General features: G+C 46.8%; 1 protein-coding gene across 3 annotated transcripts in view; it reads left to right on the top strand.

The window, feature by feature from the left end:
- The window catches only part of LOC147123790 (rab11 family-interacting protein 5-like), a 124,850-nt gene extending 106,221 nt beyond the window's left edge, over positions 1-18,629 (top strand). For all 3 annotated transcript variants that reach the window (XM_085976055.1, XM_085976062.1, XM_085976069.1), the window contains 2 exons: positions 10,604-10,784; positions 16,900-18,629. In XM_085976055.1, the coding sequence (XP_085832181.1) occupies positions 10,604-10,784; positions 16,900-17,121 (403 nt within the window). In that variant the 3' untranslated portion in view covers positions 17,122-18,629. The remainder of the gene's footprint in view (positions 1-10,603; positions 10,785-16,899) is intronic.
- The last annotated feature ends 4,536 nt before the right edge of the window (positions 18,630-23,165 follow it).

Below are 23,165 nucleotides of genomic sequence, written 5' to 3'. Positions count from 1 at the left end.
TCCTAACTCTCACCGAGTCCCGCTCACCCATCACCCCTGTACTCGCTGACCCGTGTCCTAACTCTCACCGAGTCCCGCTCACCCATCACCCCTGTACTCGCTGACCCGTGTCCTAACTCGCCCAGAGTCCCGCTCACCCATCACCCCTGTACTCGCTGACCCGTGTCCTAACTCGCCCAGAGTCCCGCTCACCCATCACCCCTGTACTCGCTGACCCGTGTCCTAACTCGCCCAGAGTCCCGCTCACCCATCACCCCTGTACTCGATGACCCGTGTCCTAACTCTCACCGAGTCCCGCTCACCCATCACCCCTGTACTCGCTGACCCGTGTCCTAACTCGCCCCGCTCACCCATCACCCCTGTACTCGCTGACCCGTGTCCTAACTCTCACCGAGTCCCGTTCACCCATCACCCCTGTACTCGCTGACCCGTGTCCTAACTCTCACCGAGTCCCGTTCACCCATCACCCCTGTACTCGCTGACATACATTGCCTCCCGGTTAAACAACGCCTCAATTTTAAAATTCTCATCCTTGTTTTCAGATTCCTCCATGGCCTCGCCCCTCTCTATCTCTGCAATCTCTTTCAGTTCTCCAAGATCTCTGCACTCCTCCAATTCTGGCCTCTTGTGCATCCCCCGATTTTCTTCGCACCACCTTCGGCGGCCGTGCCTTCAGCTGCCGAGGCCCTAAGCTCTGGAATTCCCTCCCTAAACCTCTCCGCCTCTCTCCCTTCCTGTTAAGGCGCTCCTTAAAACCTACCTCTCTGACCTACCTTTTGGTCACCTATCTTAATATCTTTTCATGTGGCTTCGTGTCAAATTTTGTTTGGTAATGCTCCTGTGAAGCATGTTGGAACGTTTTACTATGTTATAGGTGCTTTATAATTGCAAGTTGTTGCATATAAAAGGAAAGTCTTGCATTTATATAGTGCCTTTTACGACCACCAGATGTCCCAAAGCGCTTTACAGCCAATGAAGTACTTTTTGAAGTGTAGTCACTGTTGTAATGTGGGAAACGCAGCAGCCAATTTGCACACAGCAAGCTCCCACAAACAGCAATGTGATAATAACCAGATCATCTGTTTTAATGATGTTGATTGAGGGATTAATATTGGCCCAGGACACCAGGGAGAACTCCCCTGCTGCTCTTCAAAATAGTGCCATAGGATCTTTTATGCCCACCTGAGAGCAGATGGGGCCTCAGTTTAACATCTCATCCAAAAGACGGCACCTCCTCCAGTGCAGCACTCCCTCAGCACTGGGAGTGTTTGGCCTAGATTTTTGTGCTCAAGTCTCTGCAGTGGGACTTGAACCCACAACCTTCTGACTTGTAAAAGCTAAGTCTTTCATTATTTGCTAGTACCTGTGCCCAGTGTATTGTGGGTTAGGGCTGCCATCTTCTAAGGCCCAAAACCAGCCCAGGAGGGTTTGTGTCCGTTTTTGTAATTGGGAGCATGGGACCAAGGGTAGACGTTCCAGCTCACTGAGCTCACTTTTTTTTATTCATTCCTGGGATGTGGGCATTACTGGCAAGGCCAGCATTTATTGCCCATCCCTAGTCGCCCTTGAGAAGGTGGTGGTGAGCCGCCTGCTTGAACCGCTGCAGTCCGTGTGGTGAAGGTGCTCCCACAGTGCTGTTAGGGAGGGAGTTCCAGGATTTTGACCCAGTGACGATGAAGGATCGGCAAAATATATTTCCAAGTCAGGATGGTGTGTGACTTGGAGGGGAACTTGGAGGTGGTGGTGTTCCCATGTGCCTGCTGCCCTTGTCCTTCTAGGTGGAAGAGGTCGCGGGTTTGGGAGGTGCTGCCGAAGAAGCCTTGGCGAGTTGCTGCAGTGCATCTTGTAGATGGTACACACTGCAGCCACGGTACGCCAGTGGTGGAGGGAGTGAATGTTTAAGGTGGTGGATGGGGTGCCAATCAAGCGGGCTGCTTTGTCCTGGATGGTGTCGAGCTTCTTGAGTGTTGTTGGAGCTGCACTCATCCAGGCAAGTGGAGAGTATTCCATCACACTCCTGACTTGTGCCTTGTAGATGGTGGAAAGGCTTTGGGGAGTCAGGAGGTGAGACACTCGACGCAGAATACCTAGCCTCTGACCTGCTTTTGTAGCCACAGTATTTATGTGGCTGGTCCGGTTAAGTTTCTGGTCAATGGTGACCCCCCCCCCCCCCCCCCCCCCCCCAGGATGTTGATGGTGGGGGATTTGGCGATGGTAATGCCGTTGAATGCCATGGGGCAGTGGTTAGACTTTCTCTTGTTGGAGATGGTCATTGCCTGGCACTTATGTGGCATGAATGTCACTTGCCACTTATCAGCCCAAGCCTGGATGTTGTCCATGCGGGCATGGACTGCTTCATTATCTGAGGAGTTGCGAATGGAACTGAACGCGGTACAGTCATCAACGAACATCCCCACGTCTGACCTTATGGTGGAGGGAAGGTCATTGATGAAGCAGCTGAAGATGGTTGGGCCTAGGACACTGCTCTGAGGAACTCCTGCTGGGATGTCATGGGGCTGTGATGATTGACCTCCAACAACCACCTTGCTTTGTGTTAGTTATGACTCCAACCAGTGAAGAGTTTTCCACCTGATTCCCATTGACCTCAATTTTACTGGGGTTCCTTGATGTCACACTCAGTCAAATGCTGCCTTGATGTCAAGGGCAGTCACTCTCTTCTCAGTTCTTTTGTCCACGTTTGGACCAAGGCTGTAATGAGGTCTGGATCTGAGTGGTCCTGGCGGAACCCAGTCCGAGCATCGGTGAGCAGGTTATTGGTGAGAAAGTGCCGCTTGATAGCACTGTCGACAACACCTTCCATCACTTTGCTGATTGAGAGTAAACTGATGGGGCGGGACGGTAATTGGCCACATTGGATTTGTCCTGCTTTTTGTGGACGGAACATACCTGGGCAGTTTTCCACATCGTCGGGTAGATGCCAGTGTTGTAGCTGTACTGGAACAGCTTGGCTAGAGGCGTGGCTAGTTCTGGAGCACAAGTCTTCAGCGCGATAGCCGGGATGTTGTCGGGGCCCACAGCCTTTGCTGTATCCAGTGCGCTCAACCATTTCTTGATATCACTTGGAATTAATCGAATTGGCTGAAGACTGGCTTCTGTGAAGGTGGGGACCTCGGGAGGAGGCCTAGATGGAACATCCACTCGGCACTTCTGGGTGAATATATTGGGAATGAGTCCCAATTGCCTTTTTCTTCATATTTGGACTTCTATTTTTAGAACTCCTGTCTTGGAGAGGCCCAAAGCAAATTAATTATTTTGAGGTGCAGTGGCAGCTGTTATTGTGGGTAAATAGAGTATTGCAGGTGCAGCAGGTGGTTAAGAACGCAAATGGCATGTTGGCCTTCGTAGCGAGAGGGCTTGAGTACAGGAACAAGGATGTCTTGCTGCAGTTATACAGGGCCTTGGTGAGACCACACCTTGAGTATTGTGTGCAGTTTTGGTCGCCTTATCTGAGGAAGGATGTTCTTGCCATGGAAGGAGTTCAGCGAAGATTCACCAGGCTGATACCTGGGATGGCAGGAATGACGTATGAGGAGAGATTGGGTCGATTGGGCTTATACTCGCTGGAGTTTAGAAGAATGAGAGGGGATCTCATTGAAACTTATAAAATTCTGACAGGACTGGACAGACTAGATGTAGGAAGGATGTTCCCGATAGCCGGGGAGTCCAGAACCAGGGGTCACAGTCTAAGGATGAGGGGTAAGCCATTTAGGACAGAGATGAGGAGGAATTTCTTCACCCAGAGAGTGGTGAACCTGTGGAATTCTCTACCACAGAAGGCAGTAGAGGCCAGTTCATTAAATATATTCAAGAAGGAGTTGGATATATTTCTTAAGGCTAAAGGGATCAAGGGGTATGGGGAGAAAGCAGGGACAGGGTACTGAATTTGGATGATCAGCCATGATCGCATTGAATGGCGGAGCAGGCTCGAGGGGCCGAATGGCCTACTCTTGCTCCTATCTTCAATGTTTCTATGTTTGCCTAGTACACAGCAAGAACCCACAAACAGTGGTGAAATGAATGACTAGTTAATCTGCTTTTAGTGTATTGGTTGAGGAGAGATTGTTGCCCAAAACTCCCCGCTCCTTTCTCTGAACACACCATCATAGGCAGAAGAGGCCTCTGGTTGAAAACCTCATCTGAATGTCGGCAATGCGGGACTCCCTCGGTGCTACACTGAGGTTTCAACCTGGATTATGGACTGAAGTTTTTTTTTATTTGTTCCTAGGATGTGGGCGTCACTGGCAAGGCCAGCATTTATTGCCCATCCCTAGTTGCCCCTTGAGAAGGTGGTGGTGAGCCACCACCTTGAACCGCTGCAGTCCGTGTGGTGAGGGTACTCCCACAGTGCTGTTGGGGAGGGAGTTCCAGGATTATGACCTAGAGATGATATTTCCAAGTCAGGATGGTGTGTGACTTGGAGGGGAGCTTGGAGGTGGTGGTGTTCCCATGCGCCTGCTGCCCTTGTCCTTCTCGATGGTAGAGGCCGCGGGTTTGGGAGGTGCTACGAACTGAGCCTGTTAAGTCTGTGAGTTGTTCAAGTAATTAATACTCAGACTTAATCAGTAACAATAAAACAGGTCTTTACTGGTTGGAGGTAGGGACTACACTGAATACAAGATTACTGCACAGTGCTTATATACCGGTGTGTTCACCCCCGGTATTACGTCTACAGCAGCCTGAGAAAGTAGTACATCTCTTAAGGTGGAACAGGCTTAAGCTCTCTTAAGGTGGAACAGGTTACATACACAACACTCCTCCCTTCTTAGCTTTATAGTCATCCCCCCCATTTAACATAACGTAATAACATATATACATATATAACTTCATGTTTAACGTAACATATCACAGATTCAGTCTCTGCGGAAAACAGTTCACAGATTCAATCTCTGTGGTGTAGTCGGTTCACGTTACTCATTCAATAGTCCTTTCATGGATTTAACAGCTTGAACTTCCGAACTGATTTGGCTCCGTTCGGAGGGACCACGTGTGTGATCTGGTAGAGGTGATAATGGTTCAGATGGGTCATCTTCTGTTTTTACTTTTCCTTTTCTGCTTCTTGGAGACTCTCTGGGCTCCATTGTCAGCTGCCACAGCTGCCAGCTGCATGCGCAGTTCCTCCTTCTCTTCCTCCTTTTTTCGTAGTAGAGCCACCTTCTCCCGATGTTCCGTAGACTTTCGGTGCTCCTCCATGATTTCTGTATGGTGGGAGTCGAAGTTACAAGTTGGGCAGGACAGGACATAGTAATATTCGGAGTCGTCCGACAGGTCAGCGAGAGGGTCATCTATTTCCTCCATACCCAGCTGGACGTTAGCCAGCTCTTGTTCCAAGTCCAGACATCTTTCCTGAAGAGACTTCTTCATGTGTACCTCTGCATCCAGCTTTTTCTGGGCTTTCAGCAAGTCGTTTACTAGTGACCTCATTTGTGATTTTAATACTTCAACTTCCTTTGGAGATTGATTGATCGGACTATGCAATCCCTCTACCGGAGCAGCTGTTTCAGCGGTCTGTTGTTCTACATTGACGTGAGTCAGCGTACTTTTGGCATCCAATGGCTGCTCTGTTGCAGTCGTTTCAGTCTGTGTCGTCACATCAGCCATCTCAGTGACTTTTGAGAGCTCCGAACCCTTTTCCTTTGAAGATCGCAGCTCGTGTTCAAGTTTTTCCCATTTCAGAGTCTTGTCCCTCAGCATATGAAGGAGTTGGCTGACCGTTTATTCTTCTGACACCAGATTATGGCACGCACCTTCAGAACCTGAATCAGCTTTGATTTGTTCGGCCTCCTCGCGCAGATGGTTGGTGTGCTCCTGCTCCATTTTCTCCATCAGTTGCTTCTGTTGCCTTTCCAGATTCTCCCACTCTGTAACAAAGAACTTTTTTATTTCATTCATCTCTTGCTCAAAACGGCGAATCATTTGTTCTAATTGCTGTTGTAGTTTGAAATGGAGTTGAGTTCGAGCCCAGTGTCCCTCAAAAATGTGCATATCAGTAGACTTGACAGACTCAGAATTCTCTGTTAAACTATGTTGTTGTTGCTCAGTGGAATTCTGTGCTGAAACTTTGTCTTTTGCACATGGATTGGTCTTACCATCATCAGTTCTAGAGTCTGGGCTGATTATCTGCACCGAGTTCTCACTCTTTATGGCTTTTAGCGAATGCCAGTCCATATTTATGTTTCTAAACCACTCCCGGCCTAGTAGTGGTGGACCTCCCTCCGGTAGCACATATAAGTCCATTATTTGACTTCCTTCGCCCTTGTTGGCCACTGCAACCTTTATTGTCCCGATGGGGTACACTCTCTGCCCCGTGTAGGTTGTCAATATAATCTCCGTATCCTGTAGGGGAATATGTTGGAATAACCTTCTGTAATCTTATTCATGACCGACAATGCCGATCCAGTGTCCAATTCCATTTTTACTTGGACTCCTTCTATCTGAAGAGTAACCCAAATTGTCTGGAGGTCTGCACCCTTACCAACGTTGAGTACCCTTAAGCTAGCCAGTTCAATACTGCTTAAGCCAGCCAGTTCATTACTGCTAGCGTCTGAATCGGACTCCTGTTCGGCCACCTTGTGTACTTTTGCATATTTTCCTTGCGGTGACTTCTTGTTGCTGGTCTTCTTCCCTGACCTGCATACTCTAGCTATATGTCCAAGCCTACCACAAGTTCTACATTCTTGGTTTTTAAACCAACACTGGTTCTGATCATGCGTTGTCTTTCCACAACGATAACATTTGCCAGAACTCACACCCAATTTGTGTGCACTGAGCTCCGGTGACCGTAGCTGCATTACTGCCGTGCCTCTCGCTGCGGCTTCGTGTGCTGCTGCCATAGTGACCGCCTTCTCAAGCGTCAGCTCATTCTCCTCGAGCAGTCGCTTTTGTGTACCCTGTTTAAATAAACCACACACAAATTTGTCTCGTAGTGCATCTGTCAGTCCCGTTCCAAACTGGCAATATTTCGCTAATTTACGCAATTCCAGCAAATATTCAGCATTGCTTTCATGCTGTAGCTGCCTTCTGTCGTAAAATTTAAATCGTTCCGCTAGCATCAGCGGCGTGGGGTTTAGATGATCTTTCAGGACAGTAACAATCTCATCGAACGTCTTATCCGCCGGTTCATCTGGTGATAACAGGTGTTTCAATTGCCCGTATGTCTTCGCACCCATTAAATTTAATAATGTTAGAGCTTTATCTTGGTCACGAATTTTATTGGCCTTACAATAATTTTTTACTCTTTCAACATATATGGCCCAATCTTCGAGGTCACTATCAAAGGTGCTAATATTCCCGTGTTTAGGCATTGTAGATTTGCAATTTCTCAGATTTTCTTTTCTTTACTTGTTATCAAAGATGGCGGCTTCCCGCTCTTGCCGTCGTCCTCCGCCCACAAAATGGCGGTTTTCCCGCGCTTGGCGGTCTTCACCCGTCCCCCGACGCCGTCTCCCTTCAGCCCCCGAGTGCGGCCCTTATCTTCGCCGCGATCGCCCGAGTGCGGCCCTTATCAGCGGATGCGATCGCTGGATCGCGAAGTGGCTCCCGACCGAAGCGGCTCTCTGCCCTTATCTTCTGTGCGATTGATAGCCTGCGCTGTGCACCGCGGCTCTCGCACCTTGAGCTTCTGCAGCCGCCGCGCCTTTCAGTCCGAGTGCGGCCCTTATCTCCTCCAACTTCCCCAGCCCTGTCTTTGCAGCCAACGCTGCTCGGCTTACCCACCACCGAGGTTGAAAAAGAAGCTGCAGGATGTCTTCTGTCCTCCAGTTTTCAGTCGCTGATGGAGGCTTCAGGGTCCTAATGCCTGTTGCTTCCAGTGGGGTGGTGAGATTTGAAACCTCTCTTCAACGTCCTGTCTGTGGACGAAGCCGCCGTGGAATAACTGCCGCAGGGTAAGAATCTGACTCATCGCCAGTGTTAAGTCTGTGAGTTGTTCAAGTAATTAATACTCAGACTTAATCAGTAACAATAAAACAGGTCTTTACTGGTTGGAGGTAGAGACTACACTGAATACAAGATTACTGCACAGTGCTTATATACCGGTGTGTTCACCCCCGGTATTACGTCTACAGCAGCCTGAGAAAGTAGTACATCTCTTAAGGTGGAACAGGCTTAAGCTCTCTTAAGGTGGAACAGGTTACATACACAACAGAGCCAAGCTGATATGATTATTTTCTTGAAAATGCTGCATGCAATGGGTAGGCTTACGCTGGTGTTACTCTGAAACTGGAGCAATCACTTATTTTAGTTGTGAGAAACAGCGCTCCCACCGCTGACGCCTAGACGAGTGTCTGTGCCCGTGGATTGTGGGTTTCTCGCCGTGCAGTGCATTGAGATTTCAATGTTGTGCTTTACTTAAAAATCATACCTCTGAACCAAATGGATAAACCCAGCAGCTGATGGTATACTGAGTGGGGGGGGGGGGGCGGGAACTAAAAGCAGATTCTAAAAGTAGGAAATGAGTTTTGCTTTTTGATGCCTCTGATCCTGGGGTGACAGGGGACAGCTTTGGTTCCGAATTGAACTTTACTTTCCTGCTGCAGAGACTGGAAGAGCAGTGTTGTGCTGGCCCCCAAGTGAGTCAGTCCTGATCTCTGGAAAGAAGCAGTCACAAGGGCAGTTGGCAGGCATGCCTCCATTCTACTTCAGCGCATTGCTGTTTTAATTCTAACGTCAGGAGACTGCTCACCCCCTCCCGAGTTGGTGATCGTTTCCATTTCCCACACCAGTCACTCTTCTGGCCTATCTGAGCGGGATTACCTCTGTTTAATGATGAATTAGGCACACTTTGTTTCGTGCTGCAGCCTGGGACCCAAGCACAAACTGGTTGAGAAACTGCATTGGAAAACAATAATTTCCCTGTGTTCCTGAAGGAATACTGCCTGCCCTAAGCGCTCTGGCTGGCTGTGAAGTGACCTAAGCCTTTATTATTGTAATATTGAACGTGAGTCAGTCCATGTCTTTCTCTTCCCGTCCCCCGTGGCTCTGTGCACTGTTGTACTGAACCGTAAAGACCAGGAAATCCTAGCAAAGCTACATATAGCCACAGTACCCCTGGAGGAGGGAGGGGGGAAATCAGCCTGCCCTTTATCAGTGACCTCTGGCTGGAAAGTGTGTTGGACTCGATGGGCTGAATGGCCTCCTTTTGTGCCATTATGACTCTGTGACCATTTGGAACAGGAGGAGGCCATTCAGCCCCTCGGGCCTGTTCCACCATTCAGTTAGATCCTGGCTGGCCTGTACCCCAAATCCAGTTACCCGCCTTTGCTCCATACCCCTTGATACCCTTACCCCAACAAAAATCCACCGATCTCAGTCGTGAAAGCTCCAATTGACCCCTTCAGCATCCACAACCTTTTAGGGAAAGAATTCCCGATTTCCACAACCCGTTGTGTGGAAAAAGTGCTTCCTGGTTTCACTCCTGAACGGCCTGGCTATAATTTTAAGATTATGTCCCCTCATTCTTGATTTCCCCCACCAGAGGAAATAGTTTCTACATATCTACCCTATTGAATCCTTCAATCATTTTATATTGGGGTATTTAGGAAAAGAGGGCAAAAATGAGAGGGGTGGAAAAATACAAGAGGTTGCAAAATTATCTCTGGCCCCTCATAGAAAGTGCGCGCTGGATTGGGCTGATGTGTGATGTCTGCAAAGACTGTGCAGTGTCAAAGTGAGGTAATGAAGGTCTGTTAGTCTCTGAGGATCTGTATCCCAGCAGGTTGTTACTGGACTAGTAATCCAGAGGCCTGGAATAATGACCCAGAGACGTGAGTTCAAATCCCACGGCAGCTGGGAAATTTAAATTCAGTTAAATAAATCGGGAATAAAAAGCTAGCATCCGTAATGGTGACCATGAAACTATCAGATTGTTGTAAAAACCCATCTGGTTCACTAATGTCCTTTTTAGGGAAGGAAATCTGCCGTCCTTACCCGGCCTGGCCGATATGTGACTCCAGTCCCACAGAAATGTGGTTGACTCTTAACTGCCCTCTGAAATGGCCTAACTAGCCACTCACACAGAAATCACAGAAACCCCACAGTGCAGATAGAGGCCATTTCGGCCCATCGAGCCTGCACCGACACATATCCCACCCGATCCCCGTAACCCCTACACCGACACATATCCCACCCTATCCCCGTAACCCCACGTATTTAATCCCCCTAACACTAAGGGTCAATTTATCATAGCCAATCAACCTAACCCGCACATCTTTGGACTGTGGGAGGAAACCGGAGCACCCGGAGGAAACCCACGCAAACACGGGGAGAATGTGCAAACTCCACACAGACAGTCGCCCGAGGCCGGATTCGAACCCGGGTCCCTGGCGCTGTGAGGCAACAGTGCTAACCACTATGCCACCGTGCTGCCCCTCAGTTGTATTCAAGAAGGCGGCTCACCACCACCTTCTCGAGGGGCAACTAGGGATGGGCAATAAATGCTGGCCTTGCCGATGATGTCCGCATCCCGTGAATGAATTTTCAAAAAGTATCTTTGGGAGAACAAATTAGATTTTTCTTTAAAAAGGATTCACACTCCGTGCAGTTGCAGCATATTGTTTGAGAGACTCTCTCTCTGTTTTCCCTCCAGTCCTCACCCCGTGAAGCCGATCAGCAGCACTGTGCCAGAGACGATGGAGAAGAAGTCTGTTCGGTCAGGCATTGGCAGCACACTGAGCAGCGGGCTCGAAAAACTGAAGAACGCGACCACAGGAAGCATCAGCCCCGTCAGGTCGTCGGCACCTGCTCGCGTGGAGCAGGAAGCAGTAAAGGTAATTTTTTTTTGATCTGGGCATCGTTGACAGGGCCAGCATTTATTGCCCATCCCTAATTGCCATTGAGAAGGTGGTGGGTGAGCCGCCTTCTTGAACCGCTGCAGTCCGTGTGGTGAAGGTACTCCCACAGTGCTGTTAGGGTGGGAGTTCCAGGATTTTGACCCAGCAACGATGAAGGATCGGCCTTCATCATCAGGATGGTGTGTGACTTGGAGGGGAACTTGGAGGTGGTGGTGTTCCCATGCGCCTGCTGCCTTTGTCCTTCTAGGTGGAAGAGGTGGCGGGTTTGGAGCAAGCAGGTTATAACACCCGTGCATTGATTGCCCACCAAGTTGGTCGAGGAAATCACTTGTGCAACAGCTGTGTGATGTACTGTGAGTCACTGCAAATAGAAACACATGCTCACACTCTCCTACATCCAGATTTGGTTCCCAAAACTCTGACTTGGAGTTCCCTTCGCATTTGTGCTCAGCGAGATTATAAAATTCTAACAGGACTAGACAGACTAGATGCAGGAAGGATGTTCCCGATGGCAGGGAGTCCAGAACCAGGGGTCACAGTCTAAGGATAAGGCGGAAGCCATTTAAGACTGAGATGAGGAGGAATTTCTTCACCCAGAGAGTGGTGAACCCGTGGAATTCCCTACCACAAAAGGCAGTTGAGGTCAACTTATTAAATATATTCAAGAAGGAGTTAGATATATTTCTTAAGGCTAAAGAGATCAAGGGATATGGGGAGAAAGCAAGGGACAGGGTACTGAATTTGGATGATCAGCCATGATCTCATTAAATGGCGGAGCAGGCTCGAGGGGCCGAATGGCCTACTCCTGCTCCTATCTTCTATGTTTCTATGTAACCTGGGCGTAAATCAGTTACATGGCTTGAAAGATCGTGGAATTCAGGGTGTAAGTGAGTTACACACGTCACTACAATACGCCCAGGTCTCCTCGACCTTTTATGTCTGTCCATTAAACCTTCTGTCCGAACGAATCTCCATCCACAGAACCGGCCACTTCCCCGACTCTCGGACACGAGTATCCTCCAATTGCACTTGTTCGGAGGTCTCGAAACATTATGTCCAGATTTTCGGGCACACCAGGAAACAAAAGTCATTTTCTGGTGTTTAACTCCAATTTCTTGAACTTTTTAAAAAAAAAAAAAATTATCCTCACACAGACCTGCTTTGTATTTTCTGTTTTCTTTGAAATGATTTGTATGGCTAAGTATAAATTGCATTAAAAATTGAAAAGCTTCCCCGATTGCAGGCTCTTAAACAAGCTGTGCCTGATGTGCACAGATGATGGTTAAATGAGTTGGAACTAAAATTTTCATCCTTAAAGAAGATATATATGGCGTGGGTTCGACGCTTTCCTTGGGTTCCAAATGTCTGTGCTGAATTGGGCCCATTTTAAGTTCGGGAGAATTTTAATGAGATTGGGAGGATACTTGGGCACAGACAGTGGCAAAATGGGTGCGACATTGCAATCATTTTCTGGTCTAGTTTTCAGTTGCGGCCAATGTGGAAATCCGCCCATCGGTTGTTTTTAGAGACCCCTCCTCCACTTTCTTTCCTCTATTCATTGCACTCCCAAGTTTAAGAAATGTGCACTGAAGAGCAACAATGTGCTGACGAACAGTTTCCACTCAGTTTATACTGACCTGGTGCAGCGGTCAGTGTGCGGAATTCACTGCCATAGCCAGCAGAGAACAACCAGGCACGATTCTGTTGACGTCATCTCGCCGAGAGAGCTCCGATCCAATGTTGAGGATACTACTGCCCCTGCGAGAATGCAGAGACGCGCAACCAAAGTGATTCCAGGGATTGGGAGTCTAAGCCATGGCAAAATGTTGGCAAACTTAGCCTCCTGATCCCGTTAATGCCACTTGTGAGACTGTGTGTAGGGGTCCTTACCCGACCTCTGCTTGCTCTCTGTCCATCAGTACATTTATTTCAAAATTATTGTCCTCATCTACAAATCGCTCCATGACTTCGCTCCTTCTTTTAATTCAATAAATCTGGAATTTATAAAAAAGCTAGTATTTGTAATGGTGACCATGAAACTATCAGATTGTCGTAAAAAACCCATCTGGTTCACTAATGTCCTTTAGGGAAGGAAATCTGCTGCCCTTACCCGGTCTGGCCGATATGTGACTCCAGACCCACAGCAATGTAGCTGACTCTTAACTGCCCTCTGAAATGGCTGAGCAAAACACTCAGTTGTATTCAAGAAGGCGGCTCACCCACCACCTTCTTGAGGGCAATTGGGGATGGGCAATAAATGCTGGCCTTGCCAGCAATGCCCAGATCCCGAGAATGATTTTTTTTAAAATTTTTTTTAATTATAAAGTGCCTTGGGCTGTTTCATTGTCTTTAAAGGTACTACATGAATATAAATTGTTGTTGATGAGTTGGCTGAATTTTTGATCCCTGGGAAGATGTTGGGGAAGGAAGCCGTGGGATTGGGGACATAGACCGGAATACTATCCACATAGTTGGAAGTTCTTGGTCCCACACTCCACTGCCTTCTGTCTTTGGCTGCAGGGGTTCATTCACGCAGTGTTCTATCGCCATGGCAAAGAGGTCGGGGGTTAAGGGCAACCGTGTCTGGTCCCTCATTGGAGGAGATTATGCTGGCAAGGTGTAGGCATCAGTTTTCATGGAGGTAGAGGCATGGGAGTAAAGGATTCTGATTCACTTTGTGAATTGGTCTCCAAAGATCATCCACTCGAGCACAGAGAGTAGGCAGCTGCATTCTGCTGGTTGGAAGTCCTTTCTGTGTGCGGGACGGGCACATTTGTGCTGTTGCACAGGTGCAAAACATTGAACAGTCTGTCTCCGAGAGGCATTCTTCAGTGAACTTGGTTTGGTCTGGATGGACGACTCCAGTTGACAGCGTCTAGCCTGAAGGCCAGTATTGTTTAATTGCAGTTGAGGAAGATCTGAGCATGTAGGGGACACAGCTGTTGAGGTCCTCGTCCTTTTCATGTACGAGGGTGATTGTGGCCTATTTGAAAGATTTTTGGAAGGTGTCTACTACCAGTATGTGATGGAAGGGCTTAATCTGGGATGGGAAGGGACTTGGAGCCTTGCGGGCCATGCTCAATTATTGGTCTTTGTATTGGAGAGGACTGGGTATGACGAGACAGGACCTCATCGCAATAATAACCATTAAGGAAATGCCCTAGTTACCAAGATAATGAGGTGGCAATTAAAAGCTCGCCTCTCCTGTGAATGCTTGTTTGTCAATTACCCAACTTGATTAGATGCGGTGCTCCTGTGATTTACCCGTCCTTCCAAAACAATAATCGCCATTGGGTTGCACACAGGCTGTACTGAGAGTATCAGTCCCTATTGGGTTTAGTTATTTTTTATCTCTCTCTTCCCCCATTCCATTGTTTCCCATGTTGGCTTTCTTTTCTCCCTTTTTATATTTCACAGCTGAGGGGGCTAGCAGTCTGCCAGATTAAAAACATGAAAATGCCCCATTCGGCCCCAACAAACTTTATCCTCAGTTTAATAGCTCATTGAAAGGATGGCACCTCTGACAGTGCAGCACTTCCCCAGTACTGCACTAAAGTGTCGGCCTGGATTTCGTGCTGATGTCCTGATGTGGGGCTTAGGAATACAGACTCCAGGGATGAGGGACTTCAGTTATGTGGATGGACTGGAGAAGCTGAGGTTGTTCACCTTGGAGCAGAGGAGGTTGAGAGGAGATTTCCGAGAGGTGTTCAAAATCAGGATAAGAACATGAACATAAGAATTGGGAGCAGGAGTCGGCCATTCGGCCCCTCGAGCCTGCTCCGCCATTCAATAAGATCATGGCTGATCATTGACCTCAACTCCACTTTCCTGCACTTATACTCCAATCCTCGTATAATAAAGGCCAACATACCATTTGCTTTCCTAATTGCTTGCTGCATCTGCATGTTAACTTTCAGTGATCGTGTACAAGGACACCCAGGTCCCTCTGAACACCAACATTTCCCAATCTCTCTCTCCATTTAAAAAAATACTCTGCTTTTCAATTTTTTCCTACCAAAGTGGATAACTTCACATTTCTCCACATTATATTCCATTTGCCATGTTCTCGCCCACTCACTTAGCCTGTTTATATCCCCTTGAAGCCTCTTTGCATCCTCCTCACAACTTGCATTCCCACCCAGCTTTGTATCATTAGCAATCTTGGATATATTATATTTGGTCCCCTCATCCAAATCATTGATCTAGATTGTGAATAGCTGGGGCCCAAGCACTGATCCTTGCGGTACCCCACTAGTTACAGCCTGCCAACCCGAAAATGACCTGTTTATTCCTACTCTCTTTCTGTCCATTAACCAATCCTCACTCCATGCAAGTATATTACCCCCAATCCCATGAGCCCTAATTTTGTTTAATAACCTCTTATGTGGGACCTTATCGAATGCCTTCTGAAAATCCAAATACACCACATCCACTGGTTCCCCCTTATCTATTCTGCTAGTTACAACCTCAAAACTCTTAACAGATTTGTCAAACATGATTTCCCTTTCATAAATCTGTGTTGACTCTGCCCAATCCTATTATTATTTTCTAAGTGTCCTGTTACCATGTCCTTAATAATAGATTCTAGCATTTTCCCTACTGCTGATGTCCGGCTAACTGGTCTGTAGTTCCCTGTTTTCTCTCTCCCTCCTTTCTTAAATAGTGGGGCTACCTTCCAATTTGTGGAACTGTTCTAGAATCTATGGAATTTTGGAACCAATGCATCCACTATCTCTCTAGCCACCTTTTTCAAAACCCTAGGATGTAAGCCATCAGGTCCAGGGGATTTATTGGCTATCAGTCCCATTAATTTTTCCAGTACTATTTTTTTTTACTAACACTAATTTCTTTCAGTTCCTCATTCTCGCTAGATCGTTGGCTCTCCACTATTTCCAGGAAGTTTTTTGCATCTTCTGTGAAGACAGACACAGTACTTGTTTCATTTCTCTGCCATTTCCTTATTCCCCATTATAATTTCTCCTGTCTCAGCCTGTAAGGGACCCACATTTACTTTCGCTAATCTTTTCCTTTTTACATACCTATAGAAGCTTTTACAGCCTGTTCCTATGTCTCAGCTGGTTTACTCATATTCTATTTTCCCTTTTTTTTAATCAATTTCTTGGTCCTCCTTTGCTGAATTCTAAAATCCTCCCAATCCTCAGTCTTACTATTTTTGGCAACATTATAAGCCTCTTCCTTTGATCTGATGCTATCTTTAACTTCTCTTGTTAGCCACAGTTATACCTATTTTCCTGTGGGGTTTTTGTGCCTTAAAGGAATGTATATTGTTGTAAATTATGTATTCATTCTTTAAATGATAGCCATTGCTCATCCACTGTCATACCTTTTAATGTAGTTTCCCAACTACCTCATCCAACTCTCCCCTCATACCTACATAGTTTGCTTTGTTTAGATTTAAGACCCTAGTTTTGGATTTAACTGAATCACTTTCAAACTCGATATAAAATTCTCATATTATGGTCACTCTTCCCTGGGTCTAAACAGAGTAGATAGAGAGAAACTGTTCCCTTTGACGGAAGGGTTGAGAACTAGAGGACACAGATTTAAGGTGATTGGCAGAAGAATCAAAGACGACATGAGGGAAAACTTTTTTACGCAGCGAGTGTTTCGGATCTGGAATGCACTTCCTGAGAGGGTGGTGGAGGCAGACTTAATCGTGGCTTTCAAAAGGGAGTTGTATAAGTATCCGAAAGGACATTTTTTTTGCAGAGCTATGGGGAAAGGGCGGTGGGAGTGGGACTAGCTGAAGTGCTCTTGCAGAGAGCCGGCATGGGCTGGACGGGCCGAATGATCTCATGTGCTGTAACCATTCTATGACTTCTAGTGAACGTGCTACAAACTGATCCACGGTTGACACTAGCACAAAAAACAGAATAGGGATTCTGGCTCCGGCAATGTCTGATCTTCCACCTCCACTGAGATAGGATCTGGTCCTTCTGGACTGTCTGCTCGATGGTGCAAGAGGTGGCATGTTTACCCAAGGAGACGGGCGGGGGGGGGCGTGTATTCGTTTGCTGATTCTCCTACTTCGTGTACTTGTGTTTTTTTTAACGGGTTCCTCTCGTTGCAGGAATCCAAGCCTGCGGACCCGGTCGCCCGGTACTACCACCTCACGCACGACGAGCTCATCCAAAAAATCCTGCAGCAGGAATTGGAGCTGCAGAAGGCGGCCGGCCACGTGCGGGACCTGGAGGACTACATTGACCTGTTGCTGGTGCAAATCATGGAGCAACAGCCCAGCATTCTCCAGTCAGTGAGTCAAATGATGAAGAATAAGACGGCCAGCAAGTGAACGCGCAGCCTGTCGGGCGCAGTGTGGCTGCATGGGTTTCCCTCCCCTCTGCCTGCTTACACTTGCAAATGCCGCAACCACACGCAAATAGTGCAGCAGATCTAATGCAATCGCTGTAAATGGCCTGTGTCTTTAAATGATGGTCCCGAGAGGGAGGTGGTTGATGTGGGTGGGTGGGGGAACGAGACTCGGTGAGACTTTGCATTTGGGGCACTGTGCTTTTTCACAGTCGGGACCGGGAGGTTGGCTGCAGGAGTTCTCGGTGAGTTCAGGCAGCCTGCGAGTCCGTCGCCAACAACGTGTCATATAACTCAGCACGGATTGACAGCACGGTCGCAAGTGTGCCCACAAGAGGCCCCGAGAAGGCTGCGGTGGGAAATGAAAACCATTCCGAGCTGGTGCAGTACGGAGCCTTCCTTCCCCTGGGGCTGAGGAAAAGCTCGGCCCTCACCTCGCCTGTGCTCTCCCACTCTCCCGTCACCACCAGCATGAAGCAAATTCTGTAAATTTACAGATATTACAGTGCATTAAAGTGTTTTTTTTCATCCATACTTGTCTTCCAGCCAGCCTGTCATATACTCTGAGGGATAGAAATCCGATGTTTGGGAAATGTTTCTCTCCCCACCCCCCCTCCCCTCCCCCTGGTCTGTTTTGACTGGACAGTCTTTGTAATTGTTTGATACCTCGGAATAGGAACTATCCTCTATGCAATATAAGTTATTGGCGCCACGGCATTGTGCGGCAGAGCTGATGAGATAAGTGGATGCTTCCAACAACAAAAAAGTGAGGCTAATAATGCTTTGCTGGCCCCCATCTGGCCCACACACCTCTCCGTACTTGGAGGAACTGCAGTCTCCTGTTATTTCCTGACGGACTCGTCAGACTTTATTTATAAAGTAATACAATCTGCCCACGGCATTGTGTGGCGCGGTGTCTGTCCACAACCTGAACTGGTCGTTGGCCAACATCCACACCAGAGCACTTTCCTCGCACGGTTCAAAGGACAGCGATAGGCAGTCGGAAACCTGCCCGATTTATCTAGTCCCGGGACACCGGGTCAGCGGTGGTGTCTGGGATTGAGCACTGCTGAGGGATTGATGCTGGGATCTTCTAGTCTGTCTGGCTCGGGTGCGGGGGAGCTGGCATCCTTTTTGTTAAATGTTCAGTTTAATTTTGTTGTTGTTGAGTGATTGCGGGACGTTGTTGCTGCCTCTCCTCTCCTCTCCTCCCTTCCCAGGCGGTGACTGGCGGGGGGGTCTGTGGCTGGGGGCTTGTGGCAGGCCACCTCTATTCCTATTTGCAACATGCGGGTGCACACAATCACAAACGATCGCCAAAAAACCTCAACAAATAATCACCGCTGGCTGAATTCAGTCAGGAATTGGGTAAGCGATATTATTATGAAGAAAAGCTTTTTCCATTTGCAAGCAATATAGTCACTCAGGAAATCACCAAGTATTAAAGCTTCAATTATTTTTGTATGGGAATGGGTGGGGGGGGGGCGAGGGGGGGGTGTGGCGGGTAAGAGTTGGTTGGTTTTGGAGTCTATCTACAAAGATCATTTAAAGCACTGTATATAAAGTATGTTTGTTTTTGCCTTGCTATTATATTTTGTATAATTCTATTTCGGCTTCCAAAGTGGGAGTGTTCAGAAGCTGCATGACTGTTCTCCAAAGCAAATCCACTATGGTAAGCTACTTTCAACATTTAACCCTGACCTCTAATTAAAATGGTGAGACCCAAGGTTGAGAGGTTCCGTATCCTGAATGCACTTTTTGCCGGCATCATGAGGTTGCTGCTCCATGTTATGAAGCCATAAGGTGCACAGGCACTGCAAGGATCATCATCGTCTGTGGAACAGTCCACTGAGCACACACAGCCGGAAGAATAAAGATTTGGCAAAAACAATTGCACGTTTTTTTTTGTGGACTTTAATTGCTGGTCAGGATTTTAAAAGTTTTCACCAATAATTTATGCCGTGGATTTACTTTGAAGTGGAAAAGTTTGGAATTGGGTTCTTTCTCTACTTCATTAGATGCCATGGTGGGTAGAGAAGAACCAATGTACAGAATCTGAACATACCTTGTCCCTTCCTGCTCAGTCCCAATGTACAGAATCTGAACATACCTTGCCCCCCCCCCTTCCTGCTCAGTCCCAATGTACAGAATCTCAACATACCTTGCCCCCCCCTTCCTGCTCAGTCCCAATGTATAGAATCTGAACATACCTTGTCCCTTCCTGCTCAATCCCAATGTATAGAATCTCAACATACCTTGTCCCTTCCTGTTCAGTCCCAATGTACAGAATCTGAACATGCCTTGTCCCTTCCCACTCAGTCCCAATGTACAGAATCTGAACATACCTTGTCCCTTCCTGCTCAGTCCCAATGTACAGAATCTGAACATGCCTTGTCCCTTCCTGCTCAGTCCCAATGTATAGAATCTGAACATACCTTGTCCCTTCCTGCTCAGTCCCAATGTATAGAATCTGAACATACCTTGTCCCTTCCTGCTCAGTCCCAATGTACAGAATCTCAACATACCTTGTCCCTTCCCACTCAGTCCCAATGTACAGAATCTGAACATGCCTTGTCCCTTCCCACTCAGTCCCAATGTACAGAATCTCAACATACCTTGTCCCTTCCCACTCAGTCCCAATGTATAGAATCTGAACATACCTTGTCCCTTCCCACTCAGTCCCAATGTACAGAATCTCAACATACCTTGTCCCTTCCCACTCAGTCCCAATGTACAGAATCTGAACATGCCTTGTCCCTTCCCACTCAGTCCCAATGTACAGAATCTGAACATGCCTTGCCCTATTTTTGAGTGAAGAGAACCCTGTCTGAACTTTTCCTCCAATTACCTTTGCTATGTAACTGGTGAAAAAATACTGCTTCCTGACAGTGGAGATGGAGCTTTGAAAATTGCTACTTGTTAATAAAATGATGATATGAAATAATAAAAAGAGACTTTTTAAAGTTACTTAAGTGTGAGTATTTTTCATAAAGGTTTTCTTTTGGAGATTGGGTGGTGCAGTGGAACAGACACTTCCCTTATGCCTTTGGAACTTGGATCCAAATCCAGCCTAGACTGATGGGTGAAAATTTCTGTCTTCTACCTGCAAGAGTTTTATGAAATAAGTTTGGCCAGTCTCAACCCAGTTCATTGTTGTCAGGGATCCACAGTACAAAACTAACCCCAAATTGGCATTGCCACTCTTTTTATAAAAAAAAAAATTAAAAAAAATTGAGTGTTGCTGGCAAGGCTGGCATTTATTGCCCATCCTTTGTTGCCCTGAAAAGGTGGTGGTGGGCTGCTGCCACCTTTTAACCGCTGCAGTCCATGTGGTGAAGGTACTCCCACTATGCTGTTAAGTAGGAAGTTCCAGGATTTTGACCCAATGACCATGAAGGAACAGCGACATTTGTCCAAGTCAGGTTGGTGTGTGACTTGGAGGGGAACGTGGAGATGATGGTGTTCAGTTGCACCTGCTACCCTTCTTCTAGGTGGTGAAGGTCACAGGTTTGGGAGGTGCTGCCAACAGGAATGCCAGTGTGAGACATGGAGTAGGGGATGGTAATCTGCGAGGACGAGCGAGCAGAAAGAACTTTCCTCTGCATCTAATCATGGAGTGAAGTTGGAAACAGAGTTAAAAATTGTACTATAATGGGAATTTGGCTAGAGTGGGAATTCTGAGCAGGTGGGGAAGGAGCAGAGTAGTTTAACTGAAATTTAAGTAAATATAAATGTAATACTTATAGCTTAACCATTTAGGTTAAGAGTGTCAGCAATTTGTTAGGCAGCTTTTGTAGGATGTGGGAGTTTCAAATAGCAAATTTTGACTTGGAGACACTTCCTGCAGATGTGTTTGTCCAACTGAGTTCACTGCAGCTCAAGATCCCAACACGAGGGAGACGATCCGACAGCAGGGAAGGAGAGAGGGTTTCTGGAGCAAGAATGTCCTGCTGAGACTAGGAACTAGCAGTGGTAGAGGAAGGGAGGGGCTGACCCTCCACAGGTTAGGAAAAATGAGAGACAAAAAACCTTGACAATGTACAGACTTAGTGAACATAGCCTGGCGATCGAAAAAGGTAGACACAGGCAGACCCGGCTACCAAGAGAGGACAGGATATGCTCTCACTGCAGTCAGGGAGTGTTGGAGACAGAGATGCACTTCCTCACAGCTTGTAGAAAATATCAGGGCATAAGGGAGAATTTCTACCCAAAATTCACAAAAATATGCCTGGAATTCAGAAATTTGAATGACGACCAAAAACTCCCATACCTACTAGGGGAAGAGAGAAATTGTGTAACCTTAGCGGCACACTATGTTACAGCTTGCCATAAACAGAGGGACAACCACTAAATATAAGAAAAGAGTAAATACAAATTATATGAATGTATATTTATACACTCAGGAATATATCTGTTTATACACTGTATGGATAGATCTGTATTTATGTGTTCAACCATGAATGTTTTTCAATGCTTTGGCAACATAAGATGTACCTTGTCATGCCAATAAAGCAATTTGAATTTGAATTTGACAGGGTAGACCAGAAACATCCAGAGCACTGGCTTCATGTGGAGAGGATGAAGATACTAGGCAGGATCAGCAAATGGATTACAATAACCCCCCAAAAAATGTAATTTGGTTGGGAGAGGAGTGAGGGGTGGGGGGAAAGACTAGCAATTCAGTTAGCAATAGAGTAGTAAAAGGACTCGGTAGCTAGAGGAGTGGATAATATCTTTTATAATCCAGACCGAGTCCCAAAAGCTTTGTTGCCTCGTATCCCACATTACAACAGTGACGACACTCCAAAAGTACTTCATTGGCTGTAAAGCGCTTTGAGACATCCGGTGGTCGTGAAAGGCGCTATATAAATGCAAGTCTTTCTTTCCCAGATGCTAGGGTAAGGAACATTTCGCGGGAAAAAACCAAACCTGTGACTTCCACTACCTACAAAGACGAGGGCAGCAAGTGCATGGGAACACCATCAACTCAAGTCACACACCATCCTTAACATACAGACTACAGCGGTTCACTACCATCTTCTCAGGGTGATGCCCACCTCGCTGAGAATTAATAAAATAACTGGAAAAGATTATGCAAGTGGAGGGAGTCATCGTGGCCCAAGTAAGAGCCAACAGTACAGGAAAGGAAAAGCCTAAAGTTCTGCAAAAGGAATTTAGGAGATTGGGAAGTTCAGGAACGGGCCTTTGACTGGTAATCTCTATTTCTCAGCCAGCTACATGCTACAAGAGGGAGGCCAGGAAGACTATGGAGCTCGACACGTGTAAAGATAATGCCAGGAAGTGGGTTATGTTTTATGGGTCATTGCCACCAGTTCAAGGGAAGATAATTATTCTGCAAGGATGGGCTACATCTGAACAGAAAGGTGCAAATGAACTGGCAAAATGGGGGGGGTGGGTGGGGGTGAAGTGTCATCTAAACTAGGAAGAAAGCTGAGCAGGGAAAATAAAAGCAGGTAGGGAATATACAAACATAAGAGGTAAATGGACAAAAAGAATTTAGAAAAAAGTATAGCATACAGGAGGAACAGAGTAGAGAAAGAAAATTAAGTCAACTAGTTACAAGCAAACTAGAACAAATTAAAGTTGTTAGCTTGGACCAATAAAAATCAAAAAGGAGTAGGTTTAAAAACAAACAAAAATTACTAAAATGTGTGCAGGAGTCCTTCCTCAAGCAGCAGATTGGAGGAGAGGAGAGGCATAGCTAGATTTAGTTATAAGTAATGAACTAGATCAGGTAAATGAGTTAAATTTGGGTGATTACCTTGGGAATAGTGACCATAATGTGATGCGGTTTAACGTCCAAAGTACAGAAACCAGGGTAACAGGTTGGAATAGGATCTGATTTGATAAAGGTATTTAAAATTATGAAGGGATGGAACAAACAGATCCCAGCGATTGAGAGACGTCAGGACATAGGTTCCAGATTAAATGTAGAGATCGGGCAAAGAGCAGGAGAAATAGGGTGCAAGGGGAAATTTTAAAAAGGATATAAGGGCAAAGGGTATG

This window comes from Somniosus microcephalus, chromosome 2, assembly GCF_052327205.1.
Source record: "Somniosus microcephalus isolate GS21.2 chromosome 2, FLI_Smic_1.0, whole genome shotgun sequence".
Taxonomy (NCBI): Eukaryota; Metazoa; Chordata; class Chondrichthyes; order Squaliformes; family Somniosidae; genus Somniosus; species Somniosus microcephalus.
Note: the sequence above shows the minus strand (reverse complement) of the source record. Positions and strands in the feature narration are given on the sequence as shown.